The sequence below is a fragment of the Anabas testudineus genome, chromosome 19 (assembly GCF_900324465.2).
Source record: "Anabas testudineus chromosome 19, fAnaTes1.2, whole genome shotgun sequence".
NCBI classification, from domain to species: Eukaryota; Metazoa; Chordata; class Actinopteri; order Anabantiformes; family Anabantidae; genus Anabas; species Anabas testudineus.
Window position 1 is genome coordinate 6,036,685 of NC_046628.1, and position 19,596 is coordinate 6,056,280.

The window sequence follows — 19,596 nt, forward strand, 5'->3', positions numbered from 1 at the left end:
AAAAACGAAGCTGAACGTGTGAATCTGCACTAGAACGTGTTGATTAACCCAGCAGCTGAGGCTTTACTGTGCAGAGACACACAAAATGGGACCACAAAGGGTTACACAGACACATTCAGAGAGCCCGAGTGAACATCTGTGGCTGTGACATCCTCCAGTGTAACAACCTGCTAATTCACCTGGAAACCTGTGTGTGTGTGTGTGTGTGTGTGTGTGTGTGTGTGTGTGCGTGTTCCTCTTCCTGCATGTCTCCTGAAGATCTTCTTCTCCACATTCCAGTCCCCTTTTGCCCCTCTGCGAAGGAGCAAAGCGAGACAGACAGGAAGAGAGAGAATGACAGAGAAAAAGATCACGTGTGTGGAGGAATGTCTGCCGCACACACACATACGATGAAGGAGGAGGAGGAGGATGAGGAGGAGGAGGGGGGAGGCTGCGAAGAAAGGACGGGGAAGTGAAAAAGAACGAAAGAACAGAAAGGAGCAGTTCGCTGCGTGATGCCGTTTCAAGGCCAGTCGGACCTGTTTAGGCGCACACACACACACACACACACACACACACACACACACACATGCAGAGGGTTCATGTTCACGCACACAGACGTGGGCAGACGCTGCATCGCGTCACTTGTATGAATTGAGTTGAAATGGGAACAGAAACAGCATGTGTCTGTGTCTGTCACTTCCCCTGGTGGTTAGTGGTCTCTTTAGAGTCCCACACACACACACACACACACTCACACACACACACACTCACACACACACACACACACACACACACGCACACACGCACACACGCGTTTGTGTACTGTACGTGCACGCACAACTTTCCCTCGGCTTTCCAGCGTAAAGGTTCAATGTGTTGTTTTTGCACTGGTGTGTGTGTGTGTGTGTGTGTGTGTGTGTGTGTGTGTTGGGTGCTAAGTCTGGTGCTAATGCGTCCAGCCAGGCAGCACTGATACAACAGTGAGAGCAGAGATAAAGCCGGCTTTGTGTCCAACTCAGGATCTCAGACACTGAGTGGCTGAAATGGCACACAGCCATTGTCACAGGTTCACCGCGGTCATACACACACACACACACACACACACACACACATAGAGAGAGAGAGAGGAGAGAGCTGCAGCAGTTCTACCCATGCTGGCTTTGACCACGCCATGGCGACACTGTTTAACATCGCCATATCATTTTGACACCTCCATATAATTACTACAAACAAATGACACCATCCATCCAGTTTCTCCCTTGGGTGTCAGCGGGGCTGGACTGTGCAGGAAGCGCGCACAACTCTGTGTTGAGGCTAAATGCAGAGAGAGCTGTAAAACGTCAGCTCATCCTCAAAGCTGCATTAACACAGTCAGGAAATCAAGTGTTTGCTGGGTGAAAGAACAAACCCGCCTGTGTGTGTGTTATGTACGATTACTGCTGATACACACTGGCAAGAAAGATGCCACATATCCATAGTGATGATGGGAACCAGCGAGACTCGAAGAATACACAGCATCCGGCTTGAGACAGGCCGAGTGATGGATGTGGCATCATTAAGACACGCAGCTGCTCATTTCAAGCAGCTCGGAGCTCTGGATGGTGCTGACCGTCCACGATGTCTTATTGGTTCTCTTCTCTCGCGGCCCTTTGACTGGCAGGTAAGTCTGTCGTCAGCCAGTCTCTTTCCCCCCTTTTTTCTTTTAGTTGCCACTTTGCTTGCTGATTTTCCAGGATATGAAACCTTTATTTCAGTTGAACTTTCACTGAGCATGATATCAGCACTGCTTCCTTCCTCACCTAACATTTGCTCAGTCTGAATCGTACTTTCGCCGCCTCTCTCTCTCTCTCTCTCCACCTGTGCATGCACGGTATGTGCATTGTGTCCGTGTATCGCGTTTGTCCAACTGCCTGCTGCAGCTTGTCCACTTTAGGTGCCACATCATGAACACACTGTGTGCGTTATGCTTCCCTGCCCACCTCCTGCCAGCGTGCAGCGTCCCCCCGTGTCCCCTATGACCCATGTTTACTGGCCTTTTTCTTATCTAGCTTATAAAACCTGTTCGCTCCAAATGAAAATGAGCTGAACTGCAGAGGCTAAAGATAAAGGAGCTGGAAACCATGTCAAGTGCAGTCTCCTCAGTTTACACAGAATACAGTTAGCATATTAAGGTCAAACAAATTCACCAGTAGTAGGTGCCTTACAGTAAACAGTAACTAACACAGTGGTGTTTACACATGAAGCAAGACAGGTGTACTGATTGTGTGCCATCTGTGAAGTTGTGTCCACAGCATCCGGTGACCCAGAAAGGCACCGTCCTGGTTTCGTGTGAAGGATAGGATAAACTGAACAGAGTCCCAGCTTCCCACTGTGGCAACAAGCGGCAATTTGCATATACAATTCAGCGTGTTTTGGATTTCCTCCCGCTGAGAGCTAGATTCCGCGTTCGCTGTTCTAAACATGTAGCTACTGTTCTGGTCTGAGCTCTTTCAAAGGAACAGCTGAGGTCACGTCGAGTGTTTTAGGTTTCGTTTGCATCAACAGTTGGACTCGATACAAGAGCTCCTTGCACGGTTTTAGCCGTTTCACAGAGGTTGGGAAAATAAGAAAGTTTCTGGGAAACCTTTGAGAAGCAGAATAAATAGTGACCTACTCCTACTGTGAATTGAAAGTGTCTGTAAATGATTTTACGAACCCTAACTGGCAGACTTTGATAGCACAAGTCCCACTAAGTAATGCAATGCTGTCACTGACTTATGACATCACCATTAAGCTCGAGATCCCAGTTAATGCCTTCACACACTGAGCTGCTCTCGGACAAACCCTGTTCATTGCTACTCCTGTTCCCACATACTCAGATTCACTGCTGTACCCGATGCCAAGTTGCCGGCATTCACCCAAGTCCCCCCCTGACACACAACAACTCAAAGACACAGTGGTGCACACAATCAGCAAGGGGATCTCTTTTTTTTTTTTTTCTTCCTGTGGGGGAAGGAAGCAGTTGGGGGTGAGCTCAGGACATAGGAGAACTCTGTGACCTCTCATTTACCACCATCATCACTACACCACTGGCATGTGTGGGTGTGTGTAATGAGTGTTTATGTATGGTGATCATGTGCGTGTGGACAGCTGGCTTTTGTTTGTGTTTACATCCACAGAGCCATGGATTCGGGGAGATGAAGATAGCACTGGCCGCAGGGCAGATTTTCTCCATCCCCCCCCTCCCTTTCACCTCCATTTTGGCTCCCATCATGAGCCAGCCCTACCATCTTTTGCGGCTCAGCGTCAGACACATTGCTCAGCTGTCAGACGCAGACAGACGGAGGAGAAGGAGAAAAAAGACAGAGAGGTTTGTAGAGCGTGATTTTGTAATCTGGCTGGGTGACTGTATTAAATCCGCCTGGCTGAGATTTGGCCAAGCATGACATTAAGATGCGTCTGTCTTCCTACTGTCATTATTTAACACACTGCTCTGGAGTCAACTGTACATCTTGATAAGGAGGTCAAATGACAGTTCACATAAAACACAATTATTCAGCCAATAGTTACACAGTATAGTAAACCATGCCAAATAGGATGACATACAATATTTATTTAGGTTCACAAAAATGATAAGTTAATTATCAGGTAGTCCACAAATATTGTGGGAATGGTCTCATACAGTCATACAAGGGGGGAAACATACATGAGAAACCATTTAGGAACAGGCCCACCCAGAAACGTTCCGATTTAACCAAATAAAGTATGAAGCATGGAAAAAGGATGAACTCAGACATTTGTTTAGTCTAAATAAGAATTTTAAAAAAGGAAGTTGGTTATTTATTCATTATTATACCCATAGATTTCCTAATCATCTTAAAAGAAAACAAAAAAAATCAGACCCCCAGTTGTTCAAAATATCTTCTTCTTACTCTTGTTGTTGTATCAAATGTAAAAATAATCCGAACAGGACAAACTAAAAAAGGAGCAGACCCCCCACTTTAAAATATTGCCGTATGTCAGGGTCAAACTAGGGACCCTCAACTTTTGTAAAAAATAAAACAACAACAACAACAACACACATTTGTGGGGGTGTATGTGTGTATATATATACACAGTGCTGATATTACACAGTGTATATATTTATACACACTGTATATCTCAAAGTAGTCTGTAGTGTCCCCAAATAGTCTGTGATAAGCTTCCTGAAGCTGCCCCACACCCATTTTCTTCTTCTTGTTTCTCATATCTAACAACACACTTTGCACTATTGCATTCCCTTGAGCTTTGGGAATAAGACCCAAACGACCAGCCCATCCTTCACTCCACCCCCTCCCATAAACATGCCTCGACCTCATGTATGTTTGCTACAAAAGATGTTACACGTTATGAACACATCATGCAAAGTGGCAATTCTGTTTACAAAGATGGAGTAGTCGTGTTTTTTTTTTTTGTTTGTTTGTTTTTTGTTTTTTACTTTAGCCGTATTAGCTATATTTGATTCACCCTTTCCAAAATAAAAAAAAAAAACATCAACTTTAAGTCCCACCCGAGTTCAAAGCAACCTCCCTTAACCCTTTCAACGAAAACAAAACAATCGGCATCATCATCAACGATATTACATTAAACCACGATTTCTCATTTTTCTTGTGATAACGCAAAATCTCCAGAAAGAAAAAAAAAAGTTTACAGTGGACAGTTGAAGTCTGAGTCCAGGTTTAAAACGATGTCCAGAAAAAGCCACTGCAGTGAGGATCAGTTAGCATAGAGCCGAGTGTCTGCTGCCTTTAAGAAAGAACCTTTAAAAACATGTCCTGTGGTGGTGGCAACGGTTGGTTTAAGAAGAATCCCTGATTGGCTGAAAGAAGTCAGGTGACCACCAGGTGAGGTAAGAACAGTCCCACCTTTGACGATGGGGATGACAGTATGGAGTTGTTTCTTTAAACTCTATATACTGTGTATACATATATATATATGTGTGTGTGTGTGTGTGTGTGTGTGTGTGTGTGTGTGTATACATTTTCGATTACAAACTGATCACCCGCTCACATGCGTACACACTCACACTCAGGTGCGCGATTACTTTTGAGTCGATCTAAAACACTGCGTTGCAAGTTCCCCTCTCCTCATGCAGCACAGACAGTCGCAGAAACACAGGAGACCAGTGACAAAAACACTGGCTGAAAAGATGTGGGGAAAACAATAAAGATAAACTAAAGGAAAAACTGAAATTTTACTTGAACTTGCTGCCTTGAATGTCCTTGAACATCACATAGAATCCTTGGGCGTGACAGTTTTTTTTATTTGTTTTTTTTGTTTTGTTTTTTTTAGTTCAATAATATTTCTCTTATCTATGCATTTACTTAGGAAAAAACTAACAAAGATTTTAGTTGCTCTCTTATTACTATGTGTGCGTAACTTTTTTCTAGGTTTGTATTTGCATTGGTTTTCTCCTCTTGGTAAATTGTCCATGTTGAGTTTTTCTTGGTTTTGCGTAGTTTCCGTCTCTTTCCGTATCCATCTGTCTTTTGGGGGAAAAAAAACCCATTTCAACCCATTCCCCGCCCGTCCCACCCACCCAGCTTGTAATCTCAGTTGGGGGGGGGGGCTTCTCAGTCCCATTCGGCCCTTCATCTCTCAGCTTCCATCGCTACACTAGCCTTCTGCTCAGCACCTGTGTGCGGGTTTACACCCGTGGGCCAGGTGGGGCATGGCTGCATGGGGGGCTGCCCCTGAGTCCAGAGTCCCTGTGGAGGTTGCGGCACATTAGGTACGTTTGGTGAGAGCCCCCAGCCGCCAACCTGGGGGGGCGGAGGTGAGGTTGCCATGGAGGCGGCCATGGGGCTGCCACCGCTGCCGCTGTTGAAACTCTCAGACGCCTTCAGCCGCGAGAACATGGTCAGTGCGTCTGGGAAGTTGGGGGGCGTTGCTGGTGTGTTGGCTGGGGTGCACATCTGAGGATGAGGAGGGAGAGAGGATGATTAATGAATGTCCAAAATAAGAAGCCCAGGAGACAGAGACACTAAGATATTAGGCACCCATAAATATTACATGTGAGTTTGACATGTTTAATGATGAGGTCTATCCACACAGGAGACTTTTCTCTTTAGCACAGTTTCTACAGTGGTGAGAGTCAGAGAGCCAAAAGACGTCACTGTTTCCAGCACCGGCAATATTAGTGTCTTATGATGATGAGTATCACTGGAATGTAGACTGCTGGAAACTTCAGAAAATCAAAATAAAGACAACACTTGCTAGGAAAAACTGATGATGACATTTTTTTAAAAAGGGAAATGTGAAATTTTGCTGATAAAGCAATAAAAATAATGATTCTGGGCACTGAAAATGTTTTAAAAGCCTTTTAATCAAGTTAGAAGAAGATGAAGATATGTCTAATTTATACAGGACAATTACCAGATTAATGAAATGAAACAGTTTTAAAGAAGGACTTTCTATAAACACCATGCAATAATCTTGCTGCTTTCAGCTGTGGGTTAACAGTTGTCTTGTGACTGCACCACATTTTATCTACACCACAGTCAGTGGAAAAAAAAAAAGGTATTTCTTCCTCTTATAATTTCTTTCATATGATTCTTGCCTGATTGTGTAAATTAATGAGGCAAAAGAGAGGTTATTGCTTATTTAAGTAAATGACACCAAAACCTGATGCCATAGGTTTTACTGCACAGCAGATGTATAAAGTCCCTTTGTCCATGAACATGAACACACACGGCCAAAAACAGCCACACTAAAAGCTGTTACATACAGTGTTAAACATGCAACTATGCCTTTAAATGAGAAAAACTGTTTTGTTTAAGTGAAGGGAAATTTAGGGGAATCCCAGACCCTCTTTGCTTCCCCAGAGGGTCCTTTATGATGACATTACAGTCCTTTGTTAACATCAACTTCCTGTTTCAACTATAGTATAGGCGTCCAATCTGATAGCAGACCATACAAACTTAGTTAGGCAGAGAATAACAGCCAGTTTTGCTTTGTGAACACATATGAGCAAAAACACACACGTCTCCTTGTCCTTAATAACCCCCCCGAGCTCTGACCTGTCGTTTCTCTCCTTTGTGCCAGCACTGTTGCTGTTCTCCTGTCAGAAGTTCCTTTGGTGGCGCACCTCGAGCACACACAGTACAACCATGTGCCAAAAACAACACTGAACCTACCACAGCTAACGGGCCATGTGAACATTATGCTTGGCTGTTTAAAAATAGTAAATCTTCATCATGGTCGTCCCCCCAACACAGCTTCTGACATACTGCTCCGTGCCCTGCTTCCTCTTCCATTTCCCTGTCTGGTTGTGACCAGGAAAACAACAAGCTCATGTATTCCACAGGGAAGAAGAGGTGGAGGCTCGAGTAGCCAGGAGGCTTTTCATCTAAAAATAAGAGCCTGGACTGGGAGGCGAACAGGGCAGGCACCTACATGACAAACTACCCCTAAATCACTAGGCATCAACAATGGAACAAACATGTTCCATTGTATCATGATTAATACAAAAGTAAAGTCAGGTACAACTGACATTATGTACTTTATAAACCCTCTATCAAGAATCCTCAAAACTTGAACTGTCTCCTTAGTATCATCGCTGTTACATATTTCCTCCACTACGACACTGTTCAGACACTTCCTACAGTTTAAGGTTAAATACTAGGTTGTTTGGTTTGAGGGAGTCATTAAGCTTATGAACCAACTACTGGGAACAGCAGCTGCACTCACACATAAACACTGGACAAGAAAACGCTTAAGCTAGAAAGGAACATTGCTTTGCTGGCAACTGGAACTCAGTCTGACCTGTGCTATCTATTCTACCCTTGGCTCCATCGCCCAGGATGCTCAGATGTTGACACGCAGCATTAGCACACAAGCAGTCTTCAGAAAAACAGAGTGACAGGAAAACCATTCCTCCCTTGGGGGGTGTAATCGGACCATCGTGCCCCCTAAAAGTGCTGTGGCTTGCAGGTTAGTGCAGTGAACACACAGTCAGGCTCGGGCTGGGCTGTGCCAAACTGAGCCAGGGGTTCTCAGAGAGGAGCGCTCTTGGGAAAGGTGAACATGTCCACCGTGCACTCTGACCGGAAACGCTGGCTCATGTCTCTCAGGCTGTTTCCTGCTGTAAAGAGACACCCTGGAATGCAGAACGACCTCCATGATCCTTCCTGTGTGTGGTAGGCAGCAGTGGAGGCTACTTGGTTGGACTTCTTTAACCTTGTGACTGTGCATGTGTGACTGCTACTCGGGTAGAAAACAACAGAGGAGGCCTTCTGCCTCTTCTGCCTGTCTTCTGTGATTATGGCCCAGGAACAGAAAATCGGACAAAAACGCTGACACAGGACCCTCCAGGTTATCCAGTTAGACCTTTGCATATGACTTACTCAACCACAAATACACATGTGAACAGTTATAAGTACACACCTGAATTCAGCTAACAGCTAAAGATTTCACCTGTAAATATTCATTTCTTGGCTTTTGCTTCATATTTAACAATAGAGCAAAACAGGATCGATTGGAGATAAGAGGCTGACGACAAAATCTACTTCAAAACACCTTGTGTGCATCTCACAATTGCCCACCTCACACTCCTCCACTCATAAATAACTAAATACACCTCTGTGTGTTTGCATGCGTCTGTCTGGTGAGGGGACCTTGGACAGAGACAGAGACGCAGACGGTATCGACCCACAGGGAAGAGGATCTGGTCCAGATACACAGCAGCATCTTCTCTGTCACGCTCTCAGAGTTTGGATCTGACTGCTTATCAGACACTTTCTCGCTGATAGAAGCTTCAGCAGTGCTCAGACCTGTCAACATTACTATTCTTACGATGAAACCATGAACAACAAACCAGAGCTTCCACTTCCAAACAACTGAGGCACAAATAAGGTAAGTGTACAGTATAGGAGCACATGACCATACACACATTTCTCTTGTCAGAGGAGACCAGTTCAGTGAAACAGCACCCAAGGTAAAAATGTATTAAAAGCTCATGTTGTTGTAAAGAAGCAGGTTGCTGCTCTTTTTTCTTTGTAAACAGTCACATTAACTCTTCCTGTTCTGATGCAGGGACAAATACAAAAAGCAGCAATCAGCTGTTGAGACAAGTGTGTGCAGACTGAGGTCAAATCCAGTTGGCTGAGAGTTAATAATTAATTGAAGAAAATCGCTATCACTATATGTCCACATTGATTGTAAATAATTCATCTACGAAGCAAAGGGAATTACTTGTCCAGCTTAAAACTGGTATTTTAACACTTCATGTAAAACTGGTCAGCATTTCATTTAAGAGGAAGAAATGATTTGCTTGTTTAATGCACCACCTTAACAATGTCATTCAATTATTCTTTAACTTTGAATCACATCTTTTTCACAGCACCAACACCGCTCAGTGTTTAGAAACCAAAGCAGATGTTAACTCTATTGCTGCATCAAGGTAGGGACTTACGTATAGCTTATGAAACAGCATCCACAACGTAAAGTGAGGTACAGGATCTATTTGATCTACAGATGGAGAGACAGAACAGACAGCACGAAGCCGTTTGTGTTGAAAACAGAGCCAGCACAGACGAGTTGCCATGGGGACGGTTGTTATGAGGAAGCCATACAGATCCCTTGTTCACGGGACGGGGCTGTGGCAAACCTGGCACTGTGGTTGCAGCGGCCCGGACCTGTCCACCCTCTCTTCAAGTCTGTTTGCTGAGCCCAGCTTGAGGAACGCCTGCCTGGTTGGCAGAGACCGCTCTAAACATGCCTTCCATGAGCCAGCGGTGAATCTCCACAAACCTGAAACACTCTTCCATTTGTGCACACATGTGCATGTTTGTCCACAAACATAGATGAGATGATTTCCAGTTACCCAGAGGCATTCCTTAGAAAGTGTATGTGCCATGCAAAAAAGAAGCTTTCTATCCACTTGCATAGCTGTGCATGGAGTCTAACTATATGTCATGACCCTGACTGGCCTCCAAAATGTAGCATTTACCTCAATGCTTCCACCCCACACACTTTCCTATTCAATTTCTTCAATGTGATCTGCTAGTTTCTATTCATTTATTTGAAGCAAATCAACAGACTTCCTTGTTGACGTCATAATCAAGAAATATTGAGCACATTACTGCTGTCCACTTCCAGTCAAGTCAAGCTAACTTTTATTTATGTAGCACTTTTCATACATAACAGCAAATCGGAGTAATTCACCGAAAAGAAAAATCTACTTTAAAACATGTCTTGCAGTTATTTGCAATGTTTTGATTCGATACTGATCCGATGCTGTTGCAACATTTGAAGTTGTACACATCACTATTTACAAAACAACACTTACATTAGATGTAGCCCCTGCTTCTTTTTCTCCATCATCCCCACTGCAGCAATTATTCTGAACCTATGACGTATGTGTTTTCTTTCCCTTCTCTATCTTTCTCTCACTTCACTCTCAGTATCTTTCTCTCCCTCCAGTCTGTGGCTGGCTGTGTACAATTCTCACATTGTGTGTCAAGGCTTGCAGAGAGCTGAGGGGAGAGAGCTGTGAGACACAAGAATCACTGTGAAACATGTGGGCTGATGTCTCCCTCCTCGGGCACACTTTCTTACTAAAGCTGTATTTTATGTCTGGATTATAACCCAACTCGATCTTCAACATAATATATTCTGATAGTAATTGGACAACGTGGCTCTCAGCCTGATATACAGCTTTATAGCTCAATACATGAAAACTGACTTTTGTCTGACAGTAAAAATCTATTGTTTGCATATCTGAAGTGAAAACATTTCAACATTTCTGTTGACCAGTTTTAAGCTAGTTCAAACCATTTTAAGATTACAAAACTTGATTTGTGGATGTTGGGTGTTATTCCAAGGAACACATTCGTCAGTGTGACTGTCTGAAAATGTTTCGTCACAACAGAAAATCTGTTAACTTGCAAAACAGCACATATTCTTGCTTCTACATCTGAGCCCTCTCATGTTAAAGAGAACTATTTTTGCACACTGTTAAAATTCACTCTGCATAAATTCTTATTATCATAAACAGCTCCACCTTCCAGGAGCATTTTAAGAAATAACTTTACAGCACAGGGCAAGGAGCAGTTTGCATGCATTTAAAAACATTGACTCCATTTGTTTGGTCTTTTTGGACATGTGAGGACAATGTCAACACTGCACTGCAATCTCCAGCAGTGTTTGCAATGCATGTCTTTGTCCACTTTAAAAACAGTTCAGTTAGCTGGATATGAAATAATCATGGCTTGAAAGCCAAGATGAACAAGATATACTGATGATGAACTTGGCAACATGATATGAAATGTTTCCTACATATAATCCAATGATGTGCTTACTGTAGAGACATGTCCGTCACGTTTAGCTAATTTTACGGGAACTGGGTGTGTTGACTCCAATATCCTTCCCAAATCTGTAACCTCAACAGATTTGCCAACACTTCATCCAATAAACAAACTTGTTTTGATTCCATGTGATGTTCAATTACTCATAAAGTTACACTGATAATATGGCAGAACCTCAATCAACCACAAACAGACACAACAAAATAAACGTTTCCTCTTCATAAGAAAAAAAAACACGCTGTAGATATGACAGCAGTCTGGCATGGCTGATTATTGCTGCTGCACTGACAATGTGGGTCACATAGAAGGACAAGGGAGATTAAAAGTGATAAAAGAAAACAGCAGAATGAGCAAAACTGTAAAAATAAATAAATAAAGTTCATAGAAAGCCTAACAGGCTGAGCTTCTGACAAAGTGGTAGAAAAGTTAGAAGGAAAGACAAAATAAGAGAGCGAGGGCCGACAGCATAGATTACTTCTGCATTAACTGTACATTACTGTGCCTGCCTCAAATGTTCAATGTTTAAATAAGGAGCTTTTGATGGTGTGTATGTAACTTAGCACTGCTTTATTATTCTAGAGCTGCAGCTCTGCAGTTGGATTTCAGTGCAACCATGACCTAGTAAAAATTGTATTGAATACTATATGAAATTTAATTTACGGCTTACTTAAAGCATAAAAAATATATAAACAATACTTAAATACTGCAGATATGTAGTCAAAATAAGACTGAAAATAACTAAAACAGGAGTTCATCCTCTCCAAACTGCCTGTTGTACTAGAGGTTTGGCATTAGTTAGCATCACCGCATTGACATTATAATTAATATCTGGTCACAGAAGTCATTATAGGAGTGACTGGATGTTAGAGCTAGGCGTCTCTTCCCTAAATTAAATAAAGGAGGCTGACAGGTGCTACTGACCGTTTCAAGTGACTGTCCCCTCCCCTCCTCACCCCTTGACCCTCGCTCCTTCGACCTCACCCTGCTGCCAGCAGCTGAGCCAGAGTGTGTGGCTGAATTAGTATTGTATACATACACTCAGGGTCATGATCGGCTGAGTTCTTCATGAGGATTTGTGCTCATGCAGCTGATCATTAACTAAAGCTGGGCTGTTTTCGTGTATATTACAACACCATATAAGAAAGAGAGAAGAACAAGACAGAAACCAGAAAAGAGAGAAGCCATGAACAGAAAAAGAACAAGAAACAGAAACTGAAACAGAATAAGAGCAACTACAGCAGGCAGAATTAGGAGAACTGGGACTGAGTGGAGCATGTGTTCTGTTTGACCAACCACACACTGGACCAATCACAATAATGGCTAAGAGGCTAACAATAGGTGTTCAGTGGCCTACTCATATCTACAAAGAGGAGTTTGGCCTGTTGACTAGTAACAGGCTGGCAGCGGAAACTACTAGGCCAAAGGTCACAGTGAGTAAGAACAAAACACAATTATGATGCAAACACTAACGTTCAGCCTACCAAAAGATGTCTTTCTTAAGGCTTCAATGCAGAACAAATTTAGTTTAGTTTCCCTTTAACACATGCAACATCCACTTTTAGTGTGAACCACTGACCACTGTCTGATAGAGATTTTATTTTAAAATTCAAATGGACATTTATCACTGGTGCTCTCATTAAAAGCTAAACGTGTGTTCAAGAGCGGCATACAGAATGGTTGATTGACCTGTTTTGCAGAGATGACAACAAATTACAGGATGGAAAAAAGACCAGTAGTTGGTTGGCTGGTTGAATTCATATGGTCCAAACAAAGCCTTAAATCTTTTTAATGGCAAATAGGAATTTTTGGTTAAAATTTGAAAATAGTGGTCAAATGTTGCAACATCGGTGTGATTTGACAAGGTAGTATTTTAACTTGAGCTCCTCAGGCTTCAGATCAGGAAACTCTGACGTAAACTTCATGGCATATCCTAGCAAGGAGTAAAAGGAAAAAGATGGATGATGGGGAAGCTGAAAGCATAAGATTAGTAGCACTAGGTACCAGCAAGTCTGTGCTTTCCTGGGCTTGGTTGTAGGGCTAAGGCTAGCCAGAGAAAACAGACTAGGGGAAACACAATGTGGCAACTCTCTTTTTATGCAACAGAAAAGGTTACCGTTTGCTACTAGTGTTTCCTTAGCCATACGCCTAACCCTGTGTGTTTCTCTGTGGCTCTAACAACCAGTGTGAAACTCAACATAACTGCACCACTCATAAACAAATCTGCTCCTCACAGGCAACCCACATGGATTCCCAATGCCTGAGTCCCTTGAGCAAAAGTTCCTGTGTGTGTCTGCGCACATGGCTTTGTGTGTGGTTAAGAGTTCTGGGAAGCCGTGCTCCTGGAAACATGCAAGGCAACACGTTGGAACATGCAGAGCACAGGCTAAGCCTCTTCAGATGTGGCAAACTGCTTGTTATGGCTGTACAACACACAGGTACGTACACACACAAACACACACACACACACACACCGATTAACAACTTAACAGATCTAGACATGATTAAATCTGATATCTGAGGCACATTGCTGTATTCACACAAAGAATATAGAAGCCACTCATGACATCACCTCATTATTGGGAGAAAATAAACTGCATTTCACCTCATTTTGTGCTTAAATTCTGCAAGTAATGTCTGCAGCAGGACAGAGAACACCTTGTGTTTCTATAGTGGCCCAGACACAAAGCAGCTTTGTTTCAACTCTGTTATTGTATCTTCTACCCAGATACCTGGTATTACCCTGTTGTTAGAATATCTCATCTAAAGTGTGAGACAAGCACACTTTCTCACTGCCATCCAAGTAAACATTATATTCAGTACTGCACTTCAGCCTTCCTCCATCTCTCACAGTGTCAGGATAAAAAGATAAAATAAAGACAGAGAGATGGGAGTAATAAGTCTCCTATGTTGTCTCATCATGATTTATGAGGTAATAGTACCTCTGCATGGGTACACCACACACTTCAAGTCTCAGTAAGAGGAGATTGCATATGAATGAGAAAAGCTTGGATTTCTAAAAATCCTTTTTAAGCCACACCCGGACACCCAAACCAAATGTTTGTAGTTACCAGAAACACACACACAGCCCTCCTTCTTTCTTCTGGTGGGTGTTCATACTGCCAGGAAACAGCTTTTAAACAACCTCACGCCCACTTTTATCACTGCCCTGCAGTGTCCAATCCTTTTCTGCTCTACGTCGGTAACAAGGCAGTCAGAGCTGAACATTGCCCTTCATAAAAATCCCAGTTTCATTCACCTTGAGCGTGATGCCAGTGACTAATGGTGATTACAGCACAATAAAAAGGGTGATCGTTCAAACCGTGTAGCTGTTTCTTCATGACTGTGGGCTGTGGGTGGGTATGTGGGCCAGGCTGGGTTGTGCTGAGCAGTAGGACAAAATTGTTTGTGTTTTGAATGAATGACCATAGCTGAAGATGACTTACTGCTTATAGTTAGCTCATATGACATAATATAAAAAGTTCAGATCCACACACTCAGGACAACATATTTTAGATTTGTGACTTCAACACACGGATGAATATTCCTTTTTTCTTTTGCTTCAAGAGTGTATTGGAGTGAGAACAAGAGGTAAACATACAGAAAGAAACAGTGTAGATATGATTCAAGTGGGAAAAGAGAATGAATCTTGAAGAGATTATTTTAATTACCCCAGCTTACTTAAGACAACATACTTTAACATCAAAGCCCTGACTTTCATGCAAGAGCTGCCACATGAGGACCTCAGTTCAACTTCTTTTATTAGCCATAACTGTGGAAGAAATTATACACATGTAAACCAGGTTTTGTGGCTTAGTTTGTTGCCCAGCTTAGTCACATGATGGGGTCACATGTTCCCAGATAGCAGTGGAAGTCATCCAGCTGGGCTACTTCCTCCCCTGTGGTCACATGAGGATTCATTCACTTTGTTGTGGCTGTATGCGCCCTACATCAAGACATATAAATCATGGAAACACTGATATTGGTGTGAACATTTTCCCTTCCAAAAACTAGGAACTTGAAGAGAGGTAGTTGTTACACTGTCCAGATTAGATCACTCTAAAGCCATGATGACTTATAATAAATGCTCAGGTTTACAGGAAACTAACACATTCTAATAATGTCAGCAAACAAGAAACCATGTGGAAGATCATTTTTGACAGCAGGCATTCCAGATGTGTAATTAGAAGTGATCAGAAATAGCTCAGACTTTACATAGGCAGTGCCTTACAATGAGCTTGGTATATCCCAAGAACATGCACGGTAATAGAATAGTTTGGCATACAAGAATATGTACGGATCATTTTAGAAGATGGATTCACATCAAATATCCCAAAGCTCCAGAAATAAAATTTGTGCATTCCAAGTGTGAACAAACATGCTGATGCATTGTTCTGGAGGTGGTAGCTCCAGAACAATGTAACACAAAACACTGAGGCAACAGCCTGTATAAAAGAAATGATGCTAAAACAAGAGGATAAGGAGAGGATATAATCATAAAATTACTAACAGGAAACATGAACAGGAAATTTAATTCCACTGCCTGATGTTTTGTGTCTGTTACCTGGGAGAGATACAGTGACAAAGGGTTGCAAGAAGACAGAGAGTGGTTAAAGTAAAAAAGCAACATGGTGCTGTGTTTATAGTTATACCGGCCCTCTATTGCTATAAAAGGGCCCATTTTGTGTCAGTGCAAGCATTACATTCTGTAGGAATGTGGTGCTGAGTTTGCATGGTCAGGGTGTGTTAAGGAGAAAACTGGGAGTAGACAGGGAGGGGTTGTACAAAACACAGTGCAGGTTGAACACAGCTTAGGGCCTGGGTGTCCATCACAGAACATAGATGTAAGCTTAAGACGCCTTCATTTAAAAAACACAAGATAAAAGAACAATCTGTTCAAGTTAACGTTCAGATGTGGATGTTTGGCTGACACATAGTGTATATAAACACATGTACGCAAAAACAAACAGATTTCAATGCAGGCCACAGAGATGATTGTAGTTCTTTCACACCATGTGCCAAAGCACAAGCATTCCCCTAGCTCTGACATTGTAAGTAGAAAGAAATCCTTCACCATTCTCAGCACTAAACATGCCTGTACTGGTTAACAGACCAGCTAACATAACAATTTATTCTACGGTATAAACCTCTGACATACAATGAACAATGCGCAGGTGAACAAAAAAAACCTTGACATAGTTTAGAGAGGGAATGCTAACCTACTTACTGCTACAACTCCTAACCCGATCAGCTTAGTTTAGAGATGGAATGGAAATGTATATTTCTTAAACAACAGCACTTTTGTGTCCAAAAACGTTTTCTCTCCCATGATGTCAAATTTAGACTGGAAAGTGATTTGGTACACCACATTCAGCCTCTTACATTGTGTATGGACCTCAAAAACAATAGCATAAACCAGCTCACTGGACAGCATCCATAAACTAACTGACCTACATGACGTCCTAAACTGCCACGATGCCAAGAACTGCATGTCTACAGTCTATCTGTTGGGACAGCTGGGGTTGGGGTGAGGCTTCATGCCAAAATAGCAATCCCAAGGATGAGTTCAGTTTCTGTTGCAACACAAAACACTGAGGCAACAGCATGTATAACAGAAATGTAACTTACTGTTGCTCATGTTTACTCTAAACTGAAGACAGAGAAAGAGAGAGAAACCTGAGATAGAGGGAAAGGGAGTTAAGAGTGAGAGCGAGAGCAAAGTGGATTAGATCTGTATACCAGGGAACACTGTGGCCTGCCTGATAAGCTGCAGAAAGGTTGGACATGCTGCCCTACTGTAGTATTGTTGTGACTCACACACAACCACCCACTCTGAGCATGCACAAATTACAACTGCATGCATGTAAAACAAACAACCACAAATGAAGATGCGCTTCCTGATATATGCAAAAAAAGGAAATAAACTTGTGATTATGCAAGAAAATGTCTAGAACAGACACACCAGAAACAGACTAAGGTGCTCTGCATTTGGACTTTCATTATGTAGCATCAGCTGCAATCAAGTTCAGCCCTATTTGGCACACAGAATAGAACAGGACAACTCTTGGCAAAATGTTTACCCGCTAAATTAAAGGGAGATATTTCATGAGCTAAATAGAGGACTGACATGCTGTTATTTACTGATCTGGCAATAAAAGAGATCTACTTTCTTCCTTATCATGAAGCTGTGATAAAAGTGATTGAGGTCAATGTGAGCTATTTCTATGCTAAATTGGATGACATGTCTTTCTTCCTTACAAACGTAAAGCTGAATGTTTAGCAATCTGATTGCCGTATCTGCCGCATAAACCTGAACCAAACACACACTCAAACAGAGAGTGAGTTTGGAGGAAGAACGAAAATGAACGGCCAACAATTTCAGCCCAAATCCACTCCTCACATCCATGTCCGGTTCTTCCAGAGGGCAGATGTTGCTGGATGCTGCCATGCATGCAGCTGCAAACAAAAGCTTGTGTGCTGCCAAAAGTGGGCTGCTGCTAAAAGCCCAAATACTGCTAGTGTTTCATAATGTTCAGCTCTTGTGCATGTGTGGACTGTGCATAGTCTCCTCCAATTCTAACTCCTTCATGTGTTCTCTGCTCTGCATTTTCCGCCTGTAAAAGTGTCCTGTTATGAATAGTAAAGAAACAATCGGGACAAAACAGCTGAATTACCCACGACAACTGCAACAGCATGTGGGTCTATTTGTCAGATGCAGCTGTCTTCTTCCTGGAAATGGACTTTTTTTTTCTGTTAACAAGAAACCAAGGGGCCCTTCCTTCCTCTATGCACATCAGTTAATACAATGAGGAATTTCATATAATCTACATTAGTCATTTCATTCTTCTTTCTCTCATACATACACAGTCTCTCTCTCCCTCTGTGTGTGTGTGTGTGTGTGTGTGTGTGTGTGTGTGTGTGTGTGTGTGTGTGGCTGCTGCTGCTGCATGCCTGCCTGTGAGTGTGTTTATTTCTGGAAGCTCGCAACATGGCCGATATGTGCTTTGTTATTGTTAGTGCAAGTCTCACTCACCATTTGATGATGATGGCCATATGGAATATTTGTTTCTTGAAAAAAGGCACTGAGGGCAGTCTACAAGAAAACACAAAGAGGATGAACTGTATCGTTTTTGCGTCACACAGAGGCGTTAAACATTGCCAAATGCAAACACTGACCAAAAAGGCATCGCGCATCTTCTGTGTTGACACTAATAAAACCCCAACAACACATTTTATAAATGACTAGCTAGGTCTATATCGTGTTTATCGCAGACTAAACAGTAATCAGCCTCAAACTAGTCTTTTGTAGGCTAGTCGATACAGCACGACGGTTATCTCCATTGCGTAATAGCACTCGCTGGCCTCGCCTGTACTCTGCTGTCATGTGTCGGATTATAGTATTTAATCTGGAGTAAACTCTAATTGGATATGGTAGCTGCTGCACTGCTGTGTGTTACCTTCTCATTTAGTCCGGCTAAAGCTACTGGATACTTAAAAGACACAGAAAGTTGTGGTTTAAAAGTGGGCTCACTCCGGCCACCAAAAAACACACACACACACATTACGTTACAGCTAACTCTATTGATTTTAATGTTGAATCACAGGAGGTTAGCTTATTAAAAAGTGGCCAGACGAGCTCCAGTCCAAACTAACGGTCGGTCACACATAAACATTAGCCGTGTTGCTAACGCTACTCTGTCGACTCTAAGGTTGAAGCTTCATCATTTTCCCTTTTCTTTTACCTCAAACTGCCAATGTGCCGCCTGCAGAAGCTGCTTCGCCTGGTCCGCCGCACAACCCGCCGTCAGGACAAACTGGTTAATCATGACTTGATGTTTGAGTTCATCCATTTTTCGACGAAGCCCGTGTCCTAGTCGCGGCGGCTGGCTATGAAGCAGACTTTCTACCGTTTTGCTCTCTTTCTCTGTCTTCTCTCTGGCTGTATTCCGTCTCTGAGCCTCAGTCGTCCACCATTACAGCCGGTTCAGCAAACACAAATATTTACTGTAGGAGCGGTAGTGGAAGGAACACGACATGATTGACAGAAGGGCGCAGCCAATCGAGGGAGAGCCTCGCCGGTGGGATTTGTATGCTGCAAGCGGAGGGTCTCTGACCGGAGGATCCTCCGCCGTCTTAAAAATGGTTCATTTTTAAGCGTAAACACACATTGAGCGAAACCAGTTCGTCACAGTGAACGTGTTTTAAACCGCGACACGCGTGTGTGAATGAAAGCGCCGCAGATGAGGTAAATCTCCGCTCGAGGAATCCCAGAAGCGGTTTGTTTTGGACTACA

The 19,596-nt window shown here is 42.8% G+C and overlaps 1 protein-coding gene and 1 long non-coding RNA gene across 2 annotated transcripts; one reads left to right on the forward strand and one right to left on the reverse strand.

Annotated features, from left to right (window-relative positions):
* Positions 1-1,235: 1,235 nt before the first annotated feature.
* Positions 1,236-4,759, forward strand: LOC113156324. The gene is made up of 2 exons (XR_003298293.1): positions 1,236-1,642; positions 3,141-4,759. It is a non-coding gene; the product is annotated as an uncharacterized LOC113156324 (long non-coding RNA).
* ubald1a (UBA-like domain containing 1a) lies at positions 3,555-19,294 on the reverse strand. Its single transcript, XM_026351400.1, has 3 exons — positions 19,046-19,294; positions 18,337-18,396; positions 3,555-5,915 (listed from the first exon to the last, which is right to left on the reverse strand). The coding sequence occupies exons 1-3, from the start codon at positions 19,151-19,153 to the stop codon at positions 5,592-5,594; spliced, it is 492 nt and encodes a 163-aa protein (XP_026207185.1). The 5' UTR covers positions 19,154-19,294; the 3' UTR covers positions 3,555-5,591.
* Positions 19,295-19,596: the final 302 nt, after the last annotated feature.